General features: G+C 48.8%; 2 protein-coding genes across 2 annotated transcripts in view; both read right to left on the bottom strand.

The window, feature by feature from the left end:
* Nucleotides 1-2,391: 2,391 nt before the first annotated feature.
* On the bottom strand, nucleotides 2,392-11,135 carry LOC135571119 (UPF0390 protein zgc136864-like). Its single transcript, XM_065016921.1, has 3 exons — nucleotides 11,002-11,135; nucleotides 10,154-10,209; nucleotides 2,392-3,121 (listed from the first exon to the last, which is right to left on the bottom strand). Exons 1-3 carry the CDS (start codon nucleotides 11,081-11,083, stop codon nucleotides 2,957-2,959), a joined length of 303 nt encoding a protein of 100 aa, XP_064872993.1. The 5' UTR covers nucleotides 11,084-11,135; the 3' UTR covers nucleotides 2,392-2,956.
* A 234-nt stretch (nucleotides 11,136-11,369) lies between these two features.
* LOC135571130 (methylthioribose-1-phosphate isomerase) overlaps nucleotides 11,370-22,040 on the bottom strand; it is a 39,644-nt gene continuing 28,973 nt past the window's right edge. The window contains exon 6 of the mRNA XM_065016928.1: nucleotides 11,370-15,518. Coding sequence (XP_064873000.1) covers nucleotides 15,385-15,518 — 134 coding nt within the window. The 3' untranslated portion in view covers nucleotides 11,370-15,384. The remainder of the gene's footprint in view (nucleotides 15,519-22,040) is intronic.

Genomic DNA, 22,040 nt, shown 5'->3' with positions numbered 1-22,040 from the left:
ACGAACACTCTGCATTGCCAGTGATGTGCATTGATTGGTGTTATATTCCTCATCTTATGATTTCAGATGGTCTGCAATGCTGACTGTGTGATCAGCAATGTTGTGGCAAAATGGCCTGGCTCAGTCCATGACTCCAGAATCTTTCGGGCCTCTGAAATCTATCAGTGCCTATCACAAGGTAAGCCACACAACCCCTATTTATAACCATCATGGCTGTGTCAAGAATATCACTGTGTTTATGAGGTAGTAATGATGAGATTTTGTGTTGACAGGTGAATTCTCTGGTGTGTTGCTGGGAGACAGGGGTATGGCTGCCAGCCTTTTCTCCTGACACCTTTCACAGACCCCCAGGAAGCACAGCAGGCCTACAACCATGCCCATGCCAGGACCAGGGCCAGAGTTGAAATGACCTTTGGCCTCCTGAAGGCACGCTTTCACTGCCTTCACAAATTAAGGGTCAGCCCTGTTAGGGCATGTGATATTACTGTGGCTTGTGCTGTCCTCCACAATGTGGCCTGCCTGAGGAAGGAGAGGGCCCCCAGAGTGCCACCAGCCATGGACTGGGACAATCCGGCAATCTTCCTGATGACGACAGTGGTCGGCTGCTGAGGGACCAATATGTGTTGAATTATTTTAGTTAGTATGTGTGCTTTCAATTTTGGTTAAATATGTCCTGCGGTGGCAGAGGAATTTGTTTTTTTTTGGGTTCGTTTTTTGTGAATTTGGCCTCTTATGATGTTTGTGCGGTATACTGTGTGTAATACAAGGCTGCAGGGAGGCTACTGCATCCATTCATTTGTCTGTTCAGTTGATGTGTATGGATTTGTCCTGCATTTATTTTAGTGTGCAGACATGCAGGGTGTGTTATATACAGACCTTTGAATGTGTATGTATCATTTTGTATAATATGCTTGGATTCTGTGCTTTCCATCTTGTAGAGTCACTGTGACTTCAGTTTCGAAAGGAGCTGATGGTTTACCTGCTTTGTTTTGTCCTTATTCAATAAAGGAACATAATGTTACACATTGTGTTTTTATATTCATATGGAATGTGTATTTGTTTATGACAGAGTACTAGGGCCACACTGAAGAAAAATGATAAAGTCATAAATTTATGAGGCTGGTTCTTTCTGCAGAAAAGCTACATATTGTTTTTACAGTTTTGATACTTATGACAATGTGATACTTAATATTCTGGCACATCAGCATGTCTTTGTTTATGAAACCATACTGAAGTACAATTTCACGAAATGCCCCACATCTGTCATTTTAACAACTGTCCTCCTTTAAAACAACAGGTTACAATATTATGACTTGTGTTTTTTTCCCCTCTGTGGCCCTAATATTCTATCATTTTATATATAGCCTTATAGTCTATGGGAAACTGTAAATTATCTAATGATAGCAACATCATCTAAAAATCATTTTTTATCCAAAATCATTGAAATTAATGATCACAAACGTTTAAATAATAACAGTGGGTCTAGTTATATGTGATAACAATGTATAGTGAGCAGTGAAATAACTATTGGTTTCCATTTGTGGTGACTGCTGACTGACATTAGGGATGAGATTAAATAGATCCTGGAATTTAGCCTGGTCTGGAGCAGGCTAGCTCCACAGAATAAATCTCCATGGTAATTTATACCATAACATATCCTCCTGCCCCCTATCCATCTTTAGTGCAACCGGATTACGGATCAATTGAGCCAGGATCACCAAGATATCCTGGCTTAATCCCTTATCCTAGTTTTGTGCAACAGGCCCCAGCTCTGAGGTAAAGAGGAAAGTGTATGAACACAAAACACCTGACACGCCCATACACAGGTCTGGATAGGTCTAAACAGGTCTGGATAGGTCTACACACGCCCATACACAGGTCTGGATAGGTCTACACACGCCCATACACAGGTCTGGATAGGTCTACACACGCCCATACACAGGTCTGGATAGGTCTAAACAGGTCTGGATAGGTCTACACAGGCCCATACACAGGTCTGGATAGGTCTACACACGCCCATACACAGGTCTGGATAGGTCTACACAGGTCTGGATAGGTCTACACACGCCCATACACAGGTCTACACAGTTCTGGATAGGTCTACACACGCCCATACACAGGTCTGGATAGGTCTACACAGGTCTGGATAGGTCTACACACGCCCATACACAGGTCTGGCTAGGTCTACACACACCCATACACAGGTCTGGCTAGGTCTACACACACCCATACACAGGTCTGACTAGGTCTACACAGGTCTGGATAGGTCTACACAGGTCTGACTAGGTCTACACAGGTCTGGCTAGGTCTACACAGGTCTGGCTAGGTCTACACAGGTCTGGCTAGGTCTACACATGCCCATACAAGACAAAATAACTCGGTTGCATTACAAAATGTCCACAGTTTTTTTATTCACGTCCTTTGCATTGGAATACAGTATATGGGAGAAACGTGTGTCTCAGTTCTGAAGACAGTGCAACACGAGACAAGAATCACACAAAACTAAATACTCAATGGCCCCTTCAATACACACGACAGAGATCCCAAATGTCGACCGTCGACTATCTAGGGTGCATCTCAATATTACTCTGTTGGCATCCTCACGTTCCTCGTCTCCTTTCCTTGTCTCCTCGAGGCGATAGCAAGCAGCCAAGTCTACCAGAAAAACTCACCAAAACTGACTACTACAGCACCATCTATTGGAGACGTGGATATTACACTCCTCAGCTGTGACGTACAGGACTTCATGTCAGTCCATACAGCAGTGCCAAACACATTGTATTCGTTCCAAATGCCGCCCTACTCACTATACAGTGCACTACTTTAGACAGAGCCCTATGAGCCCCTGTTCAAAAAGTATAACACTATATAGGGAATAGGGTGCCATTTGGGAGACATTTTTTACTTTATCTAGCACAGCGAAAGCAGTCAGAGCAGACAGACAGAATAACAGAGTTTATTTGGAGGTGCTGGGTGCAGGGTGGTTGGGATGGTTGTTTCCTTTAGAGGGGGTTGGTTTCACCTCCGCCCCCTTCACAATACTCAGTCTCTTGTGGAGTTTCGTACTGGCTCGGTGAGTCACCTCTTCCTCTATCTTGTTCCTGATCGCCACCTCCAGGCCCTGGGGGGGGAACAGCAGGGGACATGGGATTAGGGAGCAGCCACACAGATTCATTCATATACGACTTACATCATGGCCTAAAGAAAAGCATTCCTCACCTCAGGACATTTCAATGGGGGACAATCCAGGACATGTCTACATACATACATCTGCATTCATCTGCGTTTTTGTCCGTCAGAGTACAACTCATCCCTACTTTTTCGGATGAGTTGCACACGTTATAAGATGGACAATTTCTGGGTCCTGTCTGGGTCCTGTCTGGGACCTGTCTGGGACCTGTCAGGGTCCAGGTTCTCTGAGAGGATTCCATCTGTAGACAGTGCTGACTGTATCCCAGTGCATGTTGACTCAGATGGTATGTCCCACAGAGACAGACCGTAGTGGATTCTCCTCAGATGGTATGTCCCACAGAGACAGACCGTAGTGGATTCTCCTCAGATGGTATGCCCCACAGAGACAGACCGTAGTGGATTCTCCTCAGATGGTATGTCCCACAGAAAGACAGACCATAGTGGATTCTCCTCAGATGGTATGTCCCACAGAGACAGACCGTAGTGGATTCTCCTCAGATGGTATGTCCCACAGAGACAGACCGTAGTGTATTCTCCTCAGATGGTATGTCCCACAGAGACAGACCGTAGTGGATTCTCCTCAGATGGTATGTCCCACAGAAAGACAGACCATAGTGGATTCTCCTCAGATGGTATGTCCCACAGACAGACAGACCGTAGTGGATAGAGTTGGTGTAGGCAGTGGTTGGAGGGCGTTTCCGCCGTCCACGACGAGGAGAGAAGGGTGCAGATTCAGAATGGGGACGTAGCCAGCTGGAAGAAGTGTCCCTAAACCCAGGAGAGGGCTGAGACGAGAACACCATGGGAAACTGGCCACCTACATTTCACCCTTTTTTAAATGATCTTTAAGCACCAACCTCACAAAAACTAAAATCATATAGAAAATCTTCATTATCAAAAGGCATCAGGTAGAAGTAAATGAATCCACAAACATCTTAAATGACTGTTTTACGTGGGAGTTTGATTATATAATCTTGAAGACCATTCAAAACCAGTATGGGACTGGATCTTGGTGGGAGTCGGGTGAAATGAGCGGCCACGTCCCCAGCCTGTATACAAGTGGTAGTCCCCAGCCTGTATACAAGTGGCAGCCCCCAGCCTGTATACAAGTGGTAGTCTAGTCCCCAGCCTGTATACAAGTGGTAGTCTAGTCCCCAGCCTGTATACAAGTGGTAGTCTAGTCCCCAGCCTGTATACAAGTGGTAGTCTAGTCCCCAGCCTGTATACAAGTGGTAGTCTAGTCCCCAGCCTGTATACAAGTGGTAGTCTAGTCCCCAGCCTGTATACAAGTGGTAGTCTAGTCCCCAGCCTGTATACAAGTGGTAGTCCCCAGCCTGTATACAAGTGGTAGTCCCCAGCCTGTATACAAGTGGTAGTCCCCAGCCTGTATACAAGTGGTAGTCCCCAGCCTGTATACAAGTGGTAGTCCCCAGCCTGTATACAAGTGGTAGTCCCCAGCCTGTATACAAGTGGTAGTCCCCAGCCTGTATACAAGTGGTAGTCCCCAGCCTGTATACAAGTGGTAGTCCCCAGCCTGTATACAAGTGGTAGTCCCCAGCCTGTATACAAGGGGTAGCCCCCAGCCTGTATACAAGGGGTAGTCTAGTCCCCAGCCTGTATACAAGTGGTAGTCCCCAGCCTGTATACAAGTGGTAGTCCCCAGCCTGTATACAAGTGGTAGTCCCCAGCCTGTATACAAGTGGTAGTCCCCAGCCTGTATACAAGTGGTAGTCCCCAGCCTGTATACAAGTGGTAGTCCCCAGCCTGTATACAAGTGGTAGTCCCAGCCTGTATACAAGTGGTAGTCCCCAGCCTGTATACAAGTGGTAGTCCCCAGCCTGTATACAAGTGGTAGTCCCCAGCCTGTATACAAGGGGGGTAGCCCCCAGCCTGTATACAAGTGGTAGTCCCCAGCCTGTATACAAGTGGTAGTCCCCAGCCTGTATACAAGTGGTAGTCCCCAGCCTGTATACAAGTGGTAGTCCCCAGCCTGTATACAAGTGGTAGTCCCCAGCCTGTATACAAGTGGTAGCCCCAGCCTGTATACAAGGGGTAGCCCCCAGCCTGTATACAAGGGGTAGCCCCAGCCTGTATACAAGGGGTAGCCCCAGCCTGTATACAAGGGGTAGCCCCCAGCCTGTATACAAGTGGTAGCCCCAGCCTGTATACAAGTGGTAGTCCCCAGCCTGTATACAAGTGGTAGTCCCCAGCCTGTATACAAGGGTAGTCCCCAGTCTGGTAGTCCCCAGTCTGTATACAAGTGGTAGTCCCAGCCTGTATACAAGTGGTAGTCCCCAGCCTGTATACAAGTGGTAGTCCCCAGCCTGTATACAAGTGGTAGTCCCCAGCCTGTATACAAGTGGTAGTCCCCAGCCTGTATACAAGTGGTAGTCCCCAGCCTGTATACAAGTGGTAGTCCCCAGCCTGTATACAAGTGGTAGTCCCCAGCCTGTATACAAGTGGTAGTCCCCAGCCTGTATACAAGTGGTAGTCCCCAGCCTGTATACAAGTGGTAGTCCCCAGCCTGTATACAAGTGGTAGTCCCCAGCCTGTATACAAGGGGTAGCCCCCAGCCTGTATACAAGGGGTAGTCTAGTCCCCAGCCTGTATACAAGTGGTAGTCCCCAGCCTGTATACAAGTGGTAGTCCCCAGCCTGTATACAAGTGGTAGTCCCCAGCCTGTATACAAGTGGTAGTCCCCAGCCTGTATACAAGGGGTAGCCCCCAGCCTGTATACAAGGGGTAGCCCCCAGCCTGTATACAAGGGGTAGCCCCCAGCCTGTATACAAGGGGTAGCCCCCAGCCTGTATACAAGGGGTAGCCCCCAGCCTGTATACAAGTGGTAGTCCCCAGCCTGTATACAAGTGGTAGTCCCCAGCCTGTATACAAGGGGTAGTCCCCAGTCTGTATACAAGTGGTAGTCCCCAGTCTGTATACAAGTGGTAGTCCCCAGCCTGTATACAAGTGGTAGTCCCCAGCCTGTATACAAGTGGTAGTCCCCAGCCTGTATACAAGTGGTAGCCCCCAGCCTGTATACAAGTGGTAGCCCCCAGCCTGTATACAAGTGGTAGTCCCCAGCCTGTATACAAGTGGTAGCCCCCAGCCTGTATACAAGTGGTAGCCCCCAGCCTGTATACAAGTGGTAGCCCCCAGCCTGTATACAAGTGGTAGTCCCCAGCCTGTATACAAGTGGTAGCCCCCAGCCTGTATACAAGTGGTAGCCCCCAGCCTGTATACAAGTGGTAGTCCCCAGTCTGTATACAAGTGGTAGTCCCCAGCCTGTATACAAGTGGTAGTCCCCAGCCTGTATACAAGTGGTAGTCCCCAGCCTGTATACAAGTGGCAGCCCCCAGCTTGTATACAAGTGGTAGTCCCCAGCCTGTATACAAGTGGTAGCCCCCAGCCTGAACAGGTAGATTTTAAACTCTCCCATTATTCCGTAATGGACAGTATGGGCCGTCCTATATCTGCTGTCCTATATCTGCTGTCCTATAGCTGCCGCCCTATAGCTGTTGCCCTATAGCTGCCGCCCTATAGCTGCCGCCCTATAGCTGTTGCCCTATAGCTGTTGCCCTATAGCTGTTGCCCTATAGCTGCCGTCCTATAGCTGCCGCCCTATAGCTGCCGTCCTATAGCTGCCGTCCTATAGCTCCTATAGCTGCCGTCCTATAGCTCCTATAGCTGCAGTCCTAAAGCTGCCGCCCTATAGCTGCCGCCCTATAGCCGCCGCCCTATAACTGCCCTCCTATAGCTCCTATAGCTGCCGTCCTATAGCTGCCGTCCTATAGCTGCCGTCCTATAGCTGCAGTCCTATAGCTGCCGCCCTCCTATAGCTGCCGTCCTATAGCTGCCGTCCTATAGCTGCCGCCCTATATCTGCCGCCCTATAGCTGCCGTCCTATAGCTCCTATAGCTGCCGTCCTATAGCTGCCGTCCTATAGCTCCTATAGCTGCCGTCCTATAGCTCCTATAGCTGCCGTCCTATAGCTCCTATAGCTGCCGTCCTATAGCTGCCGCCCTATAGCTCCCGTCCTATAGCTCCCGTCCTATAGCTCCTATAGCTGCCGCCCTATAGCTCCTATAGCTGCCGTCCTATAGCTCCTATAGCTGCCGTCCTATAGCTGCCGCCCTCCTATAGCTGCCGCCCTCCTATAGCTGCCGCCCTCCTATAGCTGCCGCCGTCCTATAGCTGCCGTCCTCCTATAGCTGCCGCCCTCCTATAGCTGCCGTCCTATAGCTGCCCTCCTATAGCTGCTGCCCTCCTATAGCTGCTGCCCTCCTATAGCTGCTGCCCTCCTATAGCTGCTGCCCTCCTATAGCTGCTGCCCTCCTATAGCTGCCCCCCTATAGCTGCCGCCCTATAGCTGCCCCCCTATAGCTGCCATCCTATAGCTCCTATAGCTGCCGCCCTGTAGCTGCCGTCCTGTAGCTGCCGTCCTGTAGCTGCCGTCCTGTAGCTGCCGTCCTATAGCTGCCGTCCTATAGCTGCCCCCCTATAGCTCCTATAGCTGCCGCCCTATAGCTGCCGCCCTACAGCTGCCGCCCTACAGCTGCCTCCCTACAGCTGCCGTCCGACAGCTGCCTCCCTATAGCTGCCGTCCTATAGCTGCCTCCCTATAGCTGCCTCCCTATAGCTGCCTCCCTATAGCTGCCGTCCTGTAGCTGCCGTCCTGTAGCTGCCGTCCTATATCTTCTGTCCTGTAGCTGCCGTCCTGTAGCTGCCGTCCTGTAGCTGGCGTCCTATAGCTGCCGTCCTATAGCTCCTATAGCTGCCGTCCTGTAGCTGCCCCCCTATAGCTGCCCCCCTACAGCTGCCGCCCTATAGCTGCCGTCCTATAGCTCCTATAGCTGCCGTCCTGTAGCTGCCCCCCTATAGCTGCCGCCCTATAGCTTGCCGTCCTATAGCTGCCGTCCTATAGCTGCCTCCCTATAGCTGCCGCCCTATAGCTGCCGCCCTATAGCTGCCGTCCTATAGCTGCCGTCCTATAGCTCCTATAGCTGCCTCCCTATAGCTGCCGCCCTATAGCTGCCGCCCTATAGCTGCCGTCCTATAGCTGCCGTCCTATAGCTCCTATAGCTGCCGTCCTATAGCTGCCGTCCTATAGCTGCCTCCCTATAGCTGCCGCCCTATAGCTGCCTCCCTATAGCTGCCTCCCTATAGCTGCCTCCCTATAGCTGCCTCCCTATAGCTGCCGTCCTATAGCTCCTATAGCTGCCGTCCTATAGCTGCCCCCCTGTAGCTGCCGTCCTGTAGCTGCCGTCCTGTAGCTGCCGTCCTGTAGCTGCCGTCCTATAGCTCCTATAGCTGCCGCCCTATAGCTGTAGTCCTGTAGCTGCCGTCCTATAGCTCCTATAGCTGCCGTCCTATAGCTGCCGCCCTATAGCTGCCTCCCTATATCTTCCGTCCTATAGCTGCCGTCCTATAGCCCGTCCTATAGCTGCCGTCCTATAGCTGCCGTCCTATAGCTCCTATAGCTGCCGTCCTATAGCTGCCGTCCTATAGCTGCTGCCCTCCTATAGCTGCTGCCCTCCTATAGCTGCTGCCCTCCTATAGCTGCCGTCCTCCTATAGCTGCCGTCCTATAGCTGCAGTCCTATAGCTCCTGTAGCTGCCGCCCTCCTGTAGCTGCCGCCCTCCTGTAGCTGCCGCCCTCCTGTAGCTGCCGCCCTCCTGTAGCTGCCCCCCTCCTGTAGCTGCCCCCCTCCTGTAGCTGCCGCCCTCCTGTAGCTGCCCTCCTATAGCTGCCGCCCTCCTATAGCTGCTGCCCTCCTGTAGCTGCTGCCCTCCTGTAGCTGCCGTCCTGTAGCTGCCGCCCTGTAGCTGCCGTCCTGTAGCTGCCGCCCTGTAGCTGCCATCCTATAGCTGCCGTCCTATAGCTGCCCTCCTATAGCTGCCCCCCTATAGCTCCTATAGCTGCCGCCCTATAGCTGCCCTCCTATAGCTGCCCTCCTATAGCTGCCCTCCTATAGCTGCCCTCCTATAGCTGCCCCCCTATAGCTGCCGTCCTATAGCTCCTATAGCTGCCGCCCTGTAGCTGCCGTCCTGTAGCTGCCGTCCTGTAGCTGCCGTCCTGTAGCTGCCGTCCTGTAGCTGCCGCCCTACAGCTGCCTCCCTACAGCTGCCGTCCTACAGCTGCCCCCCTACAGCTGCCCCCCTACAGCTGCCTCCCTATAGCTGCCCCCTATAGCTGCCCCCTATAGCTGCCGCCCTATAGCTGCCGTCCTATAGCTCCTATAGCTGCCGTCCTATAGCTGCCGTCCTGTAGCTGCCCCCCTATAGCTGCCCCCCTATAGCTGCCGCCCTATAGCTGCCGTCCTATAGCTGCCGTCCTGTAGCTGCCGTCCTGTAGCTGCCGTCCTGTAGCTGCCGTCCTGTAGCTGCCGTCCTGTAGCTGCCGCCCTGTAGCTGCCGTCCTATAGCTGCCGTCCTATAGCTGCCCTCCTATAGCTGCCCCCCTATAGCTCCTATAGCTGCCGCCCTATAGCTGCCCTCCTATAGCTGCCCTCCTATAGCTGCCCTCCTATAGCTGCCCCCCTATAGCTGCCGTCCTATAGCTCCTATAGCTGCCGCCCTGTAGCTGCCGTCCTGTAGCTGCCGTCCTGTAGCTGCCGTCCTGTAGCTGCCGCCCTACAGCTGCCTCCCTACAGCTGCCGTCCTACAGCTGCCCCCCTACAGCTGCCCCCCTACAGCTGCCTCCCTATAGCTGCCCCCCTATAGCTGCCGCCCTATAGCTGCCGTCCTATAGCTCCTATAGCTGCCGTCCTATAGCTGCCGTCCTGTAGCTGCCCCCCTATAGCTGCCCCCCTATAGCTGCCGCCCTATAGCTGCCGTCCTATAGCTGCCGTCCTGTAGCTGCCGTCCTGTAGCTGCCGTCCTGTAGCTGCCGTCCTGTAGCTGCCGCCCTATAGCTGCCGTCCTATAGCTGCCGTCCTATAGCTGCCGTCCTATAGCTGCCGTCCTACCTTCTTCAACTGCTGTTGCTGTACCACTTTAACCTTCTTCGGTTTGATCGACCTCCCTGTGAAACAGCAACAACAAGTGAGGGGTGAGATTTGTAACCAACAATAAAACCTCAGTGTAGATATTTATTGACCCCCTTACAGAAAACACACCGTGGTTAAAGGGGCCAACAATAACAAAGCCAACACCCCGCCTCTGTTTTGGTAAATCGTTGAGGGATGGTTCTGATGGGTTGAACTATGCTAAACATGAGGCATTTATAGAAGTTATATTCTTCGAGAAACAATGGCTATAACCTTACTTTAAAAGTGAAGCAATGTATGTAGCAATTGCAGATTGTACCCTTAAGCCAAACAGATTCGTAACAAGTACTGTAGAAGTTTTAAGCTAAGTTTCCATTTGGAGCAGCCCATAAGGGAATCAAGGTTAGCTAGCTGGCAGGGGAATGGAAGACCAGGCACTGTGTAATCGTTGTGTGACTGATAATGCCATTACAAATCTCCCTATAAATAGCTAAGCTGCCCTACAGTTCTCCTTCACAAGTTGGCAGCAGGGCCAGTAAGTAGGCCTAAACATTGGGACAACTTTCGAATGTATCTTGTTATGCACATGCAATGGTACGCGATGCAATTCAAATGATTGTGCTATGATGAGTTCCATTTGAGGGGCTCCGGCACCCTTGATAGTCTAGTTCCCACGCAGTTTTTCCAATAGAAACTGTCTCCTCACTGAACCGTGTTTGAGCCAGCATGTCCGCCGCAACACGTCGCAAATACTTTTTGAGTATATATACGGAGTCCAGGCGAAATCGCTAGAATACAAGACATCAACCATATCTCTCTGTACATACCTCCTTTTCTGGGACCTTTGTTTTTTTGAGGTTTCTTGGTTCCACCGGGCTGCGCTTTGAACTTCTGTTTACCTTGCGCCATCTTGCCTCGGAGCTGTTTTCGCCGTATTGTTCCAGACCGGATGTAGATGGGCGTTACAACATGGCATTCTGGGATACTGGAGTACTGAGGGTGTGGAAAATACGAAAATAAAGTCTCTGGAAGATTTTTTTGAACTGAATCAATAAAATGTTTGAATTGTGCCAAGTTAGATACATTACTTATCTAACATGCACCTTGACATGAAATGAATGTATAAATTAGATAGGCTATCATTGTATGTACTAAGAAATGTCCCACGACCTAAAAGATACAACGCCGACAGCTGTAATGTTTTTGTTCACTCTTTATTGTATTGTCGTGAAAGAGAAATCTCTTAATTCAGGTATGCAGTTTACAGCATTATATTCATATTAAAAAAACATCCATTTTTGAACTATTTCCACATGATACAAAACTAAACCCCAGATATGAATATAAACAATAACATAACTACACGTAGAAAGAGGCCTTCTAATCGACTACACCCCCACCCGCACTAATATCACCAGCCATGCTTCCTATTGGCTTATTCACAAACACCCGGTCATCAGGACATTCTCCCATTGGTTGAAATCTCAGAGGGAGTAGAAGTGATGATAGCGTTGCATTTGGCACTTAATTTGGCATCTTCCTCTCCCAAGACTAGACTCATTAGATCATGTCCCGAAGTATCCACCCTTGCATACTACTTAGTATGAAGCAATTCAGCCCGTGCATACTAGATAGTATGCTAGTGTGGTTATTGGGGACGGAGAATAAGAGGAGGGACAGATGGTTTCCTACAAGTACACTGGGGATTTACTGCCTCTTAAGATACCCTCAGTACAGAGAGTAGGAGATATTTTACACTATTCAATATGGTGCCCTCTGTCTAGATCTAGTATGCATCCAAATGTCACCCTATTCCCTATATAGTGCACTACTTTTGACCAGAACCCTATAGGGTCCAGGTTAAAAATAGTGCACTACTTTTGACCAGAACCATATAGGACCCAGGTTAAAAATAGTGCACTACTTTTGACCAGAACCATATAGGACCCAGGTTAAAAATAGTGCACTACTTTTGACCAGAACCCTATAGGACCCAGGTTAAAAATAGTGCACTACTTTTGACCAGAACCCTATAGGACCCAGGTTAAAAATAGTGCACTACTTTTGACCAGAACCCTATAGGAACTAGGTTAAAAATAGTGCACTAGAAAGGAAATAGGGTGCCATTTGGGACACATCCCAGAGCCTGTTAAATAAACAGAACCTTTGGGTGACTGACTGGCAGATAATTCCAATTAAACAGTCTATCCTGACATTTTATCAGTGTGTGTGTGTGATAGTGTGCGTGTGATAGTGTGTGTGATAGCGTGTGTGTGGTCGAGGAGGCCTCTCAGTGTAGTCTAATTAACAACAGCTTTATCACTAAGAATCACCATAATAAAACAACTGATCACAGCCAAACAAGAGTAGCCTGGGTACCAGTCTGTTCGTGCCATCCTTCCACTCGTTGTCAATGCCAAACAATGCCCCGGACTACAAGGGGTGAAATGTTAACACAGAACAGCATCTGGTTTCCAGTCAACGACAACAACAAAGTCTTCATGATAAAGAGACAAACGGATTCTCGTACCTTTTTAAAAAGTTTTCAACGTAACGATCTACGGATGGCGACAAAGTTGCTACATTTTTCTCGACCGTTAAAACTCTCCCCTCTGATTTCTTCCAGTTCAGTTTCTCAAAATAAAAGACAAAAGAAAGGAACCCCAAAAACACAACAGTGGTGTTTGATTCTAGACCCTTATGTGATTTGACAGCCAACAGCATCGCTGTGAGAGGAAGGGAGAGAGAGAGAGGGGTAAGTTTGACAGGGAGAGGTTGGGGATGGAGGGTCTCTGTTCTACTGCGATTCTAGAATATGGAACAGTTATGACACTACGGATTCTATAATTCTAAATAATGTATTATTTTTTTGACAGGAAAGTTCTAGATAAGAATGCCTGTTGTGGACCAAAAATGGTCCAATGGGCGAGGAGGTGTGGTGTGTTTAGAGATCAGAGGTTTCTGAATGAGGGATGATGGAGTAGTAGAGTAGTAGATTTGGGGATGTATTTCACCTTTGACCTTTCAGACTTGCCTGACATCTCAAACTACTGTACGTTTCCCCCTGCTCTATGTTGGCTACATACTTCAGTCAGACGGCCATCGTTGAAGTCGTTTGTTGTGACGAAAAAATGTGTGGTGTTGTAAGAAAACAAAAGTAATCAGCGATTGGATCATCTCTAACTAATCAGAGTATCAAAGCCAATGACGAATTTTCAAAACGCCGCCTTTCTGACTCTGGCCCAACCCATCGGTTTGTAGGACCAATCAGAATGGTTAGAATGTGTTTGCTTTCTAGAAATCGTCAGGGGGGTACTCAAATCCAGTCTCATTGCGGAGAAGAAACTAACTTCCGTGGGCGTGGCCTAGCGTTTCACTAGAGCAAGGAGCTTGGGTAGCCAGGCAACTTTCGGACCTCCACCTTGCATTTTTTTGGGGGGAGGGGGGGGGGGGGGGTTGAAGGGCTACGTTCCTCCCTGTTAGCCTGCTGTCCTGGGACCTGTCCCAAATTACAATCTATTATTCCCTCGATTGTGCACTACTTACGACCAAAGCTCAGGTCAAAAGTAGTGCACCATTTAGGTAATAGGATGCCATTCGGGATGCCTGCCTGTCCTGTCCTGTCCTGTGTGTGAGCGGTGGTGCTGGTGGTGGAAGGCATTGAGCAGTGCAGGGCCCCTGTGACATTCAGTACATCATAGAAATACAATCTTTAGAACAAACATCAACATTCCGTTCAACTGTTGTTTAAAGCCGAGAGTTCCATCTCTGCCAAGAGAAAAAAGGGTTTCTTTTGCTTGACTTGTTGTCCAGGCCTAATAACATGGAGATTGGTGTTGAGTGTATATATAGTGTTTCTGTGTATTCTGTGTAGTTTGATATGGTACACAGGTGGTTTTTAAACCTCTCCTCAGGGACCAAGGTCCACAGCCAGCTCACCTGATCCAACTAATCATCAAACCCTCGACCAGGTGAATCAGGAGACCTAGTTCAGGGCTACAACAGAATTGTGAAACGTCTGAGGAGAGGTTTGATAACCCTGGGGGTAGGGGACGATACGGTACAGATTGGACCAGCGAGGTACAGACATTATGTGGAGGTATAGGGAGGTGTAGCCACAAGTTATACTCATCAGCTGACTAAAGAGGTTTGATAACCCTGGGGGTAGGGGACGATACGGTACAGATTGGACCAGCGAGGTACAGACATTATGTGGAGGTATAGGGAGGTGTAGCCACAAGTTATACTCATCAGCTGACTATAGAGGTTTGCTCTAGATAATATCAACTGGCTTTGTTTTGGTTTGAATAGTTCTAATTTCAGTTGCGTCTCATATGACCCCCTATTCCCTATATAGTGCACTACTTTTGGCACAGAGCCCTGTTCCCTATATAGTGCACTACTTTTGGCACAGAGCCCTGTTCCCTATATAGTGCACTACTTTTGGCACAGAGCCCTGTTCCCTATATAGTGCACTACTTTTGGCACAGAGCCCTGTTCCCTATATAGTGCACTACTTTTGGCTAGAGCCCTATTCCCTATATAGTGCACTACTTTTGGCTAGAGCCTATGGGCCGTAGTCAAATAGTGCACTATAAAGGGAATAAGGTGCCATTTGAGACTCAACAATGTATTTTCAGCAATCAAGTGTCATCATGGGCTATCAATTTTCTTAAACTCACATTTCTATAAAACACTTTTCCAGAGAAAACTACATGTGAATATATAATATTGTGTTATTGGGTATAACTGTTACATTTTTCATTCCTAACGTTGTTTGGAGAACTCTGAAATCTGATTAGGATGTAGTATAGGCCAGTTCTTCTGAAGGAGACTGGTTCGTTCTGTCGGTGACAGGAGATGAACACAGGAGAGACCAGAGAGAGGAGAGACCAGAGAGAGACAGGAGAGACCAGAGAGAGGAGAGAGACAGGAGATGAACACAGGAGAGACCAGAGAGAGGAGAGAGAGGGAGGGACAGGAGTGGGAGGGGGTTGGATGTGTGTGTCTGAGTTCCTGCGTTGATGTGTGTGTGTGAGACCGTAAAACGTGTGAGTTTGTAGAACACTGACCGTGTGTGTGTAAATGTAACAAAACTAGACTTCCACATCAGCTGTGTGTGTGAGGACGTGGAAGTGGTATGAGAGAGTGAGAGCAGGAATATTAAGGTGCAGTAGCGCACGGCGGCCAGCGGGTGGTGATATCGCCGTCTACAGGGCAGTGAGACGGCCGGTGAGTGCTGCCTGCAGCTCCGAGGGCAGAAACACCCCCAGCTCTGTGATGATGCCCCCCGTTATCAGCTGGTGGGGGGTCACGTCAAACGCCGGGTTCCACACATCAATACCTGGAGAGGGAGAGAGGAGGGTAGACAGAGGGAGAGAGACGAGGGAAGGGACAGAGAGCAAGATAAATTAGTGGGTGTGGGGTTAGGGAGAGAGTGAGATGGTAGAGAGCGACAGAGGAAGAGAGGGGAGAAGGAAGGGAGGTATCATGGTAGAGTGAGGGTGTAAAGGGAGGGAAGAGAAGGAGAGAGAGAGACGGTAGAGAGGGGAGAAGGAAGGGAGGTATCATGGTAGAGTGAGGGAGTAAAGGGAGGGAAGAGAAGGAGATAGAGAGACGGTAGAGAGGGGAGAAGGAAGGGAGGTATCATGGTAGAGTGAGGGTGTAAAGGGAGGGAAGAGAAGGAGATAGAGAGACGGTAGAGAGGGGAGAAGGAAGGGAGGTATCATGGTAGAGTGAGGGAGTAAAGGGAGGGAAGAGAAGGAGAGGGAGAGACGGTAGAGAGGGGAGAAGGGAGGGAGGTATCATGGTAGAGTGAGGGTGTAAAGGGAGGGAAGAGAAGGAGAGGGAGAGACGGTAGAGAGGGGAGAAGGAAGGGAGGTATCATGGTAGAGTGAGGGTGTAAAGGGAGGGAAGAGAAGGAGAGGGAGAGACGGTAGAGAGGGGAGAAGGAAGGGAGGTATCATGGTAGAGTGAGGGTGTAAAGGGAGGGAAGAGAAGGAGAGAGAGGACGGTAGAGAGGGGAGAAGGAAGGGAGGTATCATGGTAGAGTGAGGGTGTAAAGGGAGGGAAGAGAAGGAGAGAGAGAGACGGTAGAGAGGGGAGAAGGAAGGGAGGTATCATGGTAGAGTGAGGGTGTAAAGGGAGGGAAGAGAAGGAGATAGAGAGACGGTAGAGGGGAGAAGGAAGGGAGGTATCATGGTAGAGTGAGGGTGTAAAGGGAGGGAAGAGAAGGAGAGAGAGAGACGGTAGAGAGGGGAGAAGGAAGGGAGGTATCATGGTAGAGTGAGGGTGTAAAGGGAGGGAAGAGAAGGAGAGAGAGAGACGGTAGAGAGGGGAGAAGGAAGGGAGGTATCATGGTAGAGTGAGGGTGTAAAGGGAGGGAAGAGAAGGAGATAGAGAGACGGTAGAGGGGAGAAGGAAGGGAGGTATCATGGTAGAGTGAGGGTGTAAAGGGAGGGAAGAGAAGGAGATAGAGAGACGGTAGAGAGGGGAGAAGGAAGGGAGGTATCATGGTAGAGTGAGGGAGTAAAGGGAGGGAAGAGAAGGAGATAGAGAGACGGTAGAGAGCGACAGAGGAAGAGAGGGGAGAAGGAAGGGAGGTATCATGGTAGAGTGAGGGTGTAAAGGGAGGGAAGAGAAGGAGATAGACGGTAGAGAGGGGAGAAGGAAGGGAGGTATCATGGTAGAGTGAGGGTGTAAAGGGAGGGAAGAGAAGGAGAGAGTGAGACGGTAGAGAGCGACAGAGGAAGAGAGGGGAGAAGGAAGGGAGGTATCATGGTAGAGTGAGGGAGTAAAGGGAGGGAAGAGAAGGAGAGAGAGAGACGGTAGAGAGGGGAGAAGGAAGGGAGGTAGCATGGTAGAGTGAGGGTGTAAAGGGAGGGAAGAGAAGGAGAGAGACGGTAGAGAGCGACAGAGGAAGAGAGGGGAGAAGGAAGGGAGGTATCATGGTAGAGTGAGGGAGTAAAGGGAGGGAAGAGAAGGAGAGAGAGAGACGGTAGAGAGGGGAGAAGGAAGGGAGGTATCATGGTAGAGTGAGGGAGTAAAGGGAGGGAAGAGAAGGAGAGAGAGAGACGGTAGAGAGGGGAGAAGGAAGGGAGGTATCATGGTAGAGTGAGGGTGTAAAGGGAGGGAAGAGAAGGAGATAGAGAGACGGTAGAGGGGAGAAGGAAGGGAGGTATCATGGTAGAGTGAGGGTGTAAAGGGAGGGAAGAGAAGGAGAGAGACGGTAGAGAGCGACAGAGGAAGAGAGGGGAGAAGGAAGGGAGGTATCATGGTAGAGTGAGGGAGTAAAGGGAGGGAAGAGAAGGAGAGAGACGGTAGAGAGCGACAGAGGAAGAGAGGGGAGAAGGAAGGGAGGTATCATGGTAGAGTGAGGGTGTAAAGGGAGGGAAGAGAAGGAGAGAGAGAGCAGGAACCCCCCCGGGGAACAGCGTCTCCATTAAAGGAAAGGATAATATAATTACTGTGATGTCACAGAGCTCCTCTTCTAGTTCTTTAATTAGAGACACGTGTCACAAGTCAATCAGCTCCGGTACTCAGAGAATACACCGTTCCCTGTCTGTCTACTGTTATACTCTACCACTACACCGTTCCCTGTCTGTCTACTGTTATACTCTACCACTACACCGTTCCCTGTCTGTCTACTGTTATACTCTACCACTACACCGTTCCCTGTCTGTCTACTGTTATACTCTACCTACACTACTGTTATACGTTCCCTCTGTCTACTGTTATACTCTACCACTACACCGTTCCCTGTCTGTCTACTGTTATACTCTACCACTACACAATTCCCTGTCTGTCTACTGTTATACTCTACCACTACACCGTTCCCTGTCTGTCTACTGTTATACTCTACCACTACACCGTTCTCTACCACTACACCGTTCCCTCTGTCTGTCTACTGTTATACTCTACCACTACACCGTTCCCTCTGTCTGTCTACTGTTATACTCTACCACTACACCGTTCCCTGTCTGTCTACTGTTATACTCTACCACTACACCGTTCCCTCTGTCTGTCTACTGTTATACTCTACCACTACACCGTTCCCTGTCTGTCTACTGTTATACTCTACCACTACACCGTTCCTGTCTCTGTCTGTCTACTGTTATACTCTACCACTACACCGTTCCCTGTCTGTCTACTGTTATACTCTACCACTACACCGTTCCCTGTCTGTCTACTGTTATACTCTACCACTACACCGTTCCCTGTCTGTCTACTGTTATACTCTACCACTCTACCACTACACCGTTCCCTCTGTCTGTCTACTGTTATACTCTACCACTACACCGTTCCCTGTCTGTCTACTGTTATACTCTACCACTACACCGTTCCCTCTGTCTGTCTACTGTTATACTCTACCACTACACCGTTCCCTCTGTCTCTGTCTGTCTACTGTTATACTCTACCACTACACACCGTTCCCTCTGTCTGTCTACTGTTATACTCTACCACTACACCGTTCCCTCTGTCTGTCTACTGTTATACTCTACCACTACACCGTTCCCTCTGTCTACTGTTATACTACTGTTGTCTGTCTACTGTTATACTCTACCACTACACCGTTCCCTGTCTGTCTACTGTTATATCTCTACCACTACACTGTTCCCTCTGTCTGTCTACTGTTATACTCTACCACTACACCGTTCCCTCTGTCTGTCTACTGTTATACTCTACCACTACACCGTTCCCTCTGTCTGTCTACTGTTATACTCTACCACTACACCGTTCCCTGTCTGTCTACTGTTATACTCTACCACTACACCGTTCCTCTGTCTGTCTACTGTTATACTCTACCACTACACCGTTCCCTGTCTGTCTACTGTTATACTCTACCACTACACCGTTCCCTGTCTGTCTACTGTTATACTCTACCACTACACCGTTCCCTCTGTCTGTCTACTGTTATACTCTACCACTACACCGTTCCCTGTCTGTCTACTGTTATACTCTACCACTACACCGTTCCCTCTGTCTGTCTACTGTTATACTCTACCACTACACCGTTCCCTCTGTCTGTCTACTGTTATACTCTACCACTACACCGTTCCCTCTGTCTACTGTTATACTCTACCACTACACCGTTCCCTGTCTGTCTACTGTTATATCTCTACCACTACACCGTTCCCTCTGTCTGTCTACTGTTATACTCTACCACTACACCGTTCCCTCTGTCTACTGTTATATCTCTACCACTACACTGTTCCCTCTGTCTGTCTACTGTTATACTCTACCACTACACCGTTCCCTCTGTCTGTCTACTGTTATACTCTACCACTACACCGTTCCCTCTGTCTGTCTACTGTTATACTCTACCACTACACCGTTCCCTCTGTCTGTCTACTGTTATACTCTACCACTACACCATTCACTGTCTACTGTTCCTACCACTACACCGTGTCTACTGTTATACTCTACCACTACACCGTTCCCTCTGTCTACTGTTATACTCTACCACTACACCGTTCCCTCTGTCTGTCTACTGTTATACTCTACCACTACACTGTTATACTCTACTGTCTCTGTCTACTGTTATACTCTACCACTACACCGTTCCCTCTGTCTGTCTACTGTTATACTCTACCACTACACCGTTCCCTCTGTCTGTCTACTGTTATACTCTACCACTACACCGTTCCCTCTGTCTGTCTACTGTTATACTCTACCACTACACCGTTCCCTCTGTCTGTCTACTGTTATACTCTACCACTACACCGTTCCCTGTCTGTCTACTGTTATATCTCTACCACTACACTGTTCCCTCTGTCTGTCTACTGTTATACTCTACCACTACACCGTTCCCTGTCTGTCTACTGTTATATCTCTACCACTACACCGTTCCCTGTCTGTCTACCACTACACCGTTCCCTGTCTGTCTATGTTATCTCTACCACTACACCGTTCCCTCTGTCTACTGTTATACTCTACCACTACACCGTTCCCTCTGTCTGTCTACTGTTATACTCTACCACTACACCGTTCCCTCTGTCTGTCTACTGTTATACGCTACCACTACACCGTTCCCTCTGTCTGTCTACTGTTATACTCTACCACTACACCGTTCCCTATGTCTGTCTACTGTTATACTCTACCACTACACCGTTCCCTCTGTCTACTGTTATACTCTACCACTACACCCTTCCCTGTCTGTCTACTGTTATATCTCTACCACTACACCGTTCCCTCTGTCTGTCTACTGTTATACTGTTCTCTGTCTACTGTTATACTCTACCACTACACCGTTCCCTCTGTCTCTACTGTTATATCTCTACCACTACACCGTTCCCTGTCTGTCTACTGTTATACTCTACCACTACACCGTTCCCTCTGTCTGTCTACTGTTATACTCTACCACTACACCGTTCCCTCTGTCTGTCTACTGTTATACTCTACCACACTGTTCCCTGTCTGTCTACTGTTATACTCTACCACTACACCGTTCCCCAGGGACACTGTCTGTCTACTGTTATATCTCTACCACTACACCGTTCCCTGTCTACTGTTATACTCTACCACTACACCGTTCCCTCTGTCTGTCTACTGTTATATCTCTACCACTACACCGTTCCCTCTGTCTGTCTACTGTTATACTCTACCACTACACCGTTCCCTCTGTCTGTCTACTGTTATACTCTACCACTACACCGTTCCCTGTCTGTCTACTGTTATACTCTACCACTACACCGTTCCCTCTGTCTGTCTACTGTTATACTCTACCACTACACCGTTCCCTCTGTCTGTCTACTGTTATACTCTACCACTACACCATATCCCTCACATCCGTCCCTGTCTGTCTACTGTTATATCTCTACCACTACACCGTTCCTCTGTCTGTCTACTGTTATACTCTACCACTACACCGTTCCCTCTGTCTGTCTACTGTTATACTCTACCACTACACCGTTCCCTGTCTGTCTACCACTGTTATATATCTACCACTACACCGTTCCCTCTACTGTTATATCTACTGTTATACTCTACCACTACACCGTTCTCTCTGTCTGTCTACTGTTATACTCTACCACTACACCGTTCCCTCTGTCTGTCTACTGTTATACTCTACCACTACACTGTTCCTCTGTCTGTCTACTGTTATATCTCTACCACTACACCGTTCCCTGTCTGTCTACTGTTATACTCTACCACTACACCGTTCCCTGTCTGTCTACTGTTATATCTCTACCACTACACCGTTCCCTGTCTGTCTACTGTTATATCTCTACCACTACACCGTTCCCTGTCTGTCTACTGTTATACTCTACCACTACACCGTTCCCTCTGTCTGTCTACTGTTATACTCTACCACTACACCAACACTGTTCCCTCTGTCTGTCTACTGTTATACTCTACCACTACACTGTTCCTCTGTCTGTCTACTGTTATACTCTACCACTACACCGTTCCCTCTGTCTGTCTACTGTTATACTCTACCACTACACTGTTCCCTGTCTGTCTACTGTTATATCTCTACCACTACACTGTTCCTACCAGGGACTGTCACTGTTATATCTCTACCACCAGGGACTACTGTTACTCTACCACTACACCGTTATATCTCTACTGTTATACTCTACCACTACACCGTTCCCTCTGTCTGTTATATCTCTACCACTACACCGTTCTACACTGTTATATCTCTATCTCTGTCTGTCTACTGTTATACTCTACCACTACACTGTTCCACTACACTGTTATATCTGTCTACTGTTATATCTCTACCACTACACCGTTCCCTCTGTCTGTCTGTCTGTCTACTGTTATATCTCTACCACTACACTGTTATATCTCTACCAGTCTACACTGTTATACTCTACCACTACACTGTTATCTCTCTCTGTCTACTGTTATACTCTACCAC

Source organism: Oncorhynchus nerka, unplaced genomic scaffold (genome assembly GCF_034236695.1).
Source record: "Oncorhynchus nerka isolate Pitt River unplaced genomic scaffold, Oner_Uvic_2.0 unplaced_scaffold_755, whole genome shotgun sequence".
Classification (NCBI taxonomy): Eukaryota; Metazoa; Chordata; class Actinopteri; order Salmoniformes; family Salmonidae; genus Oncorhynchus; species Oncorhynchus nerka.
This window is presented reverse-complemented; position numbering and strand designations above follow the sequence as displayed.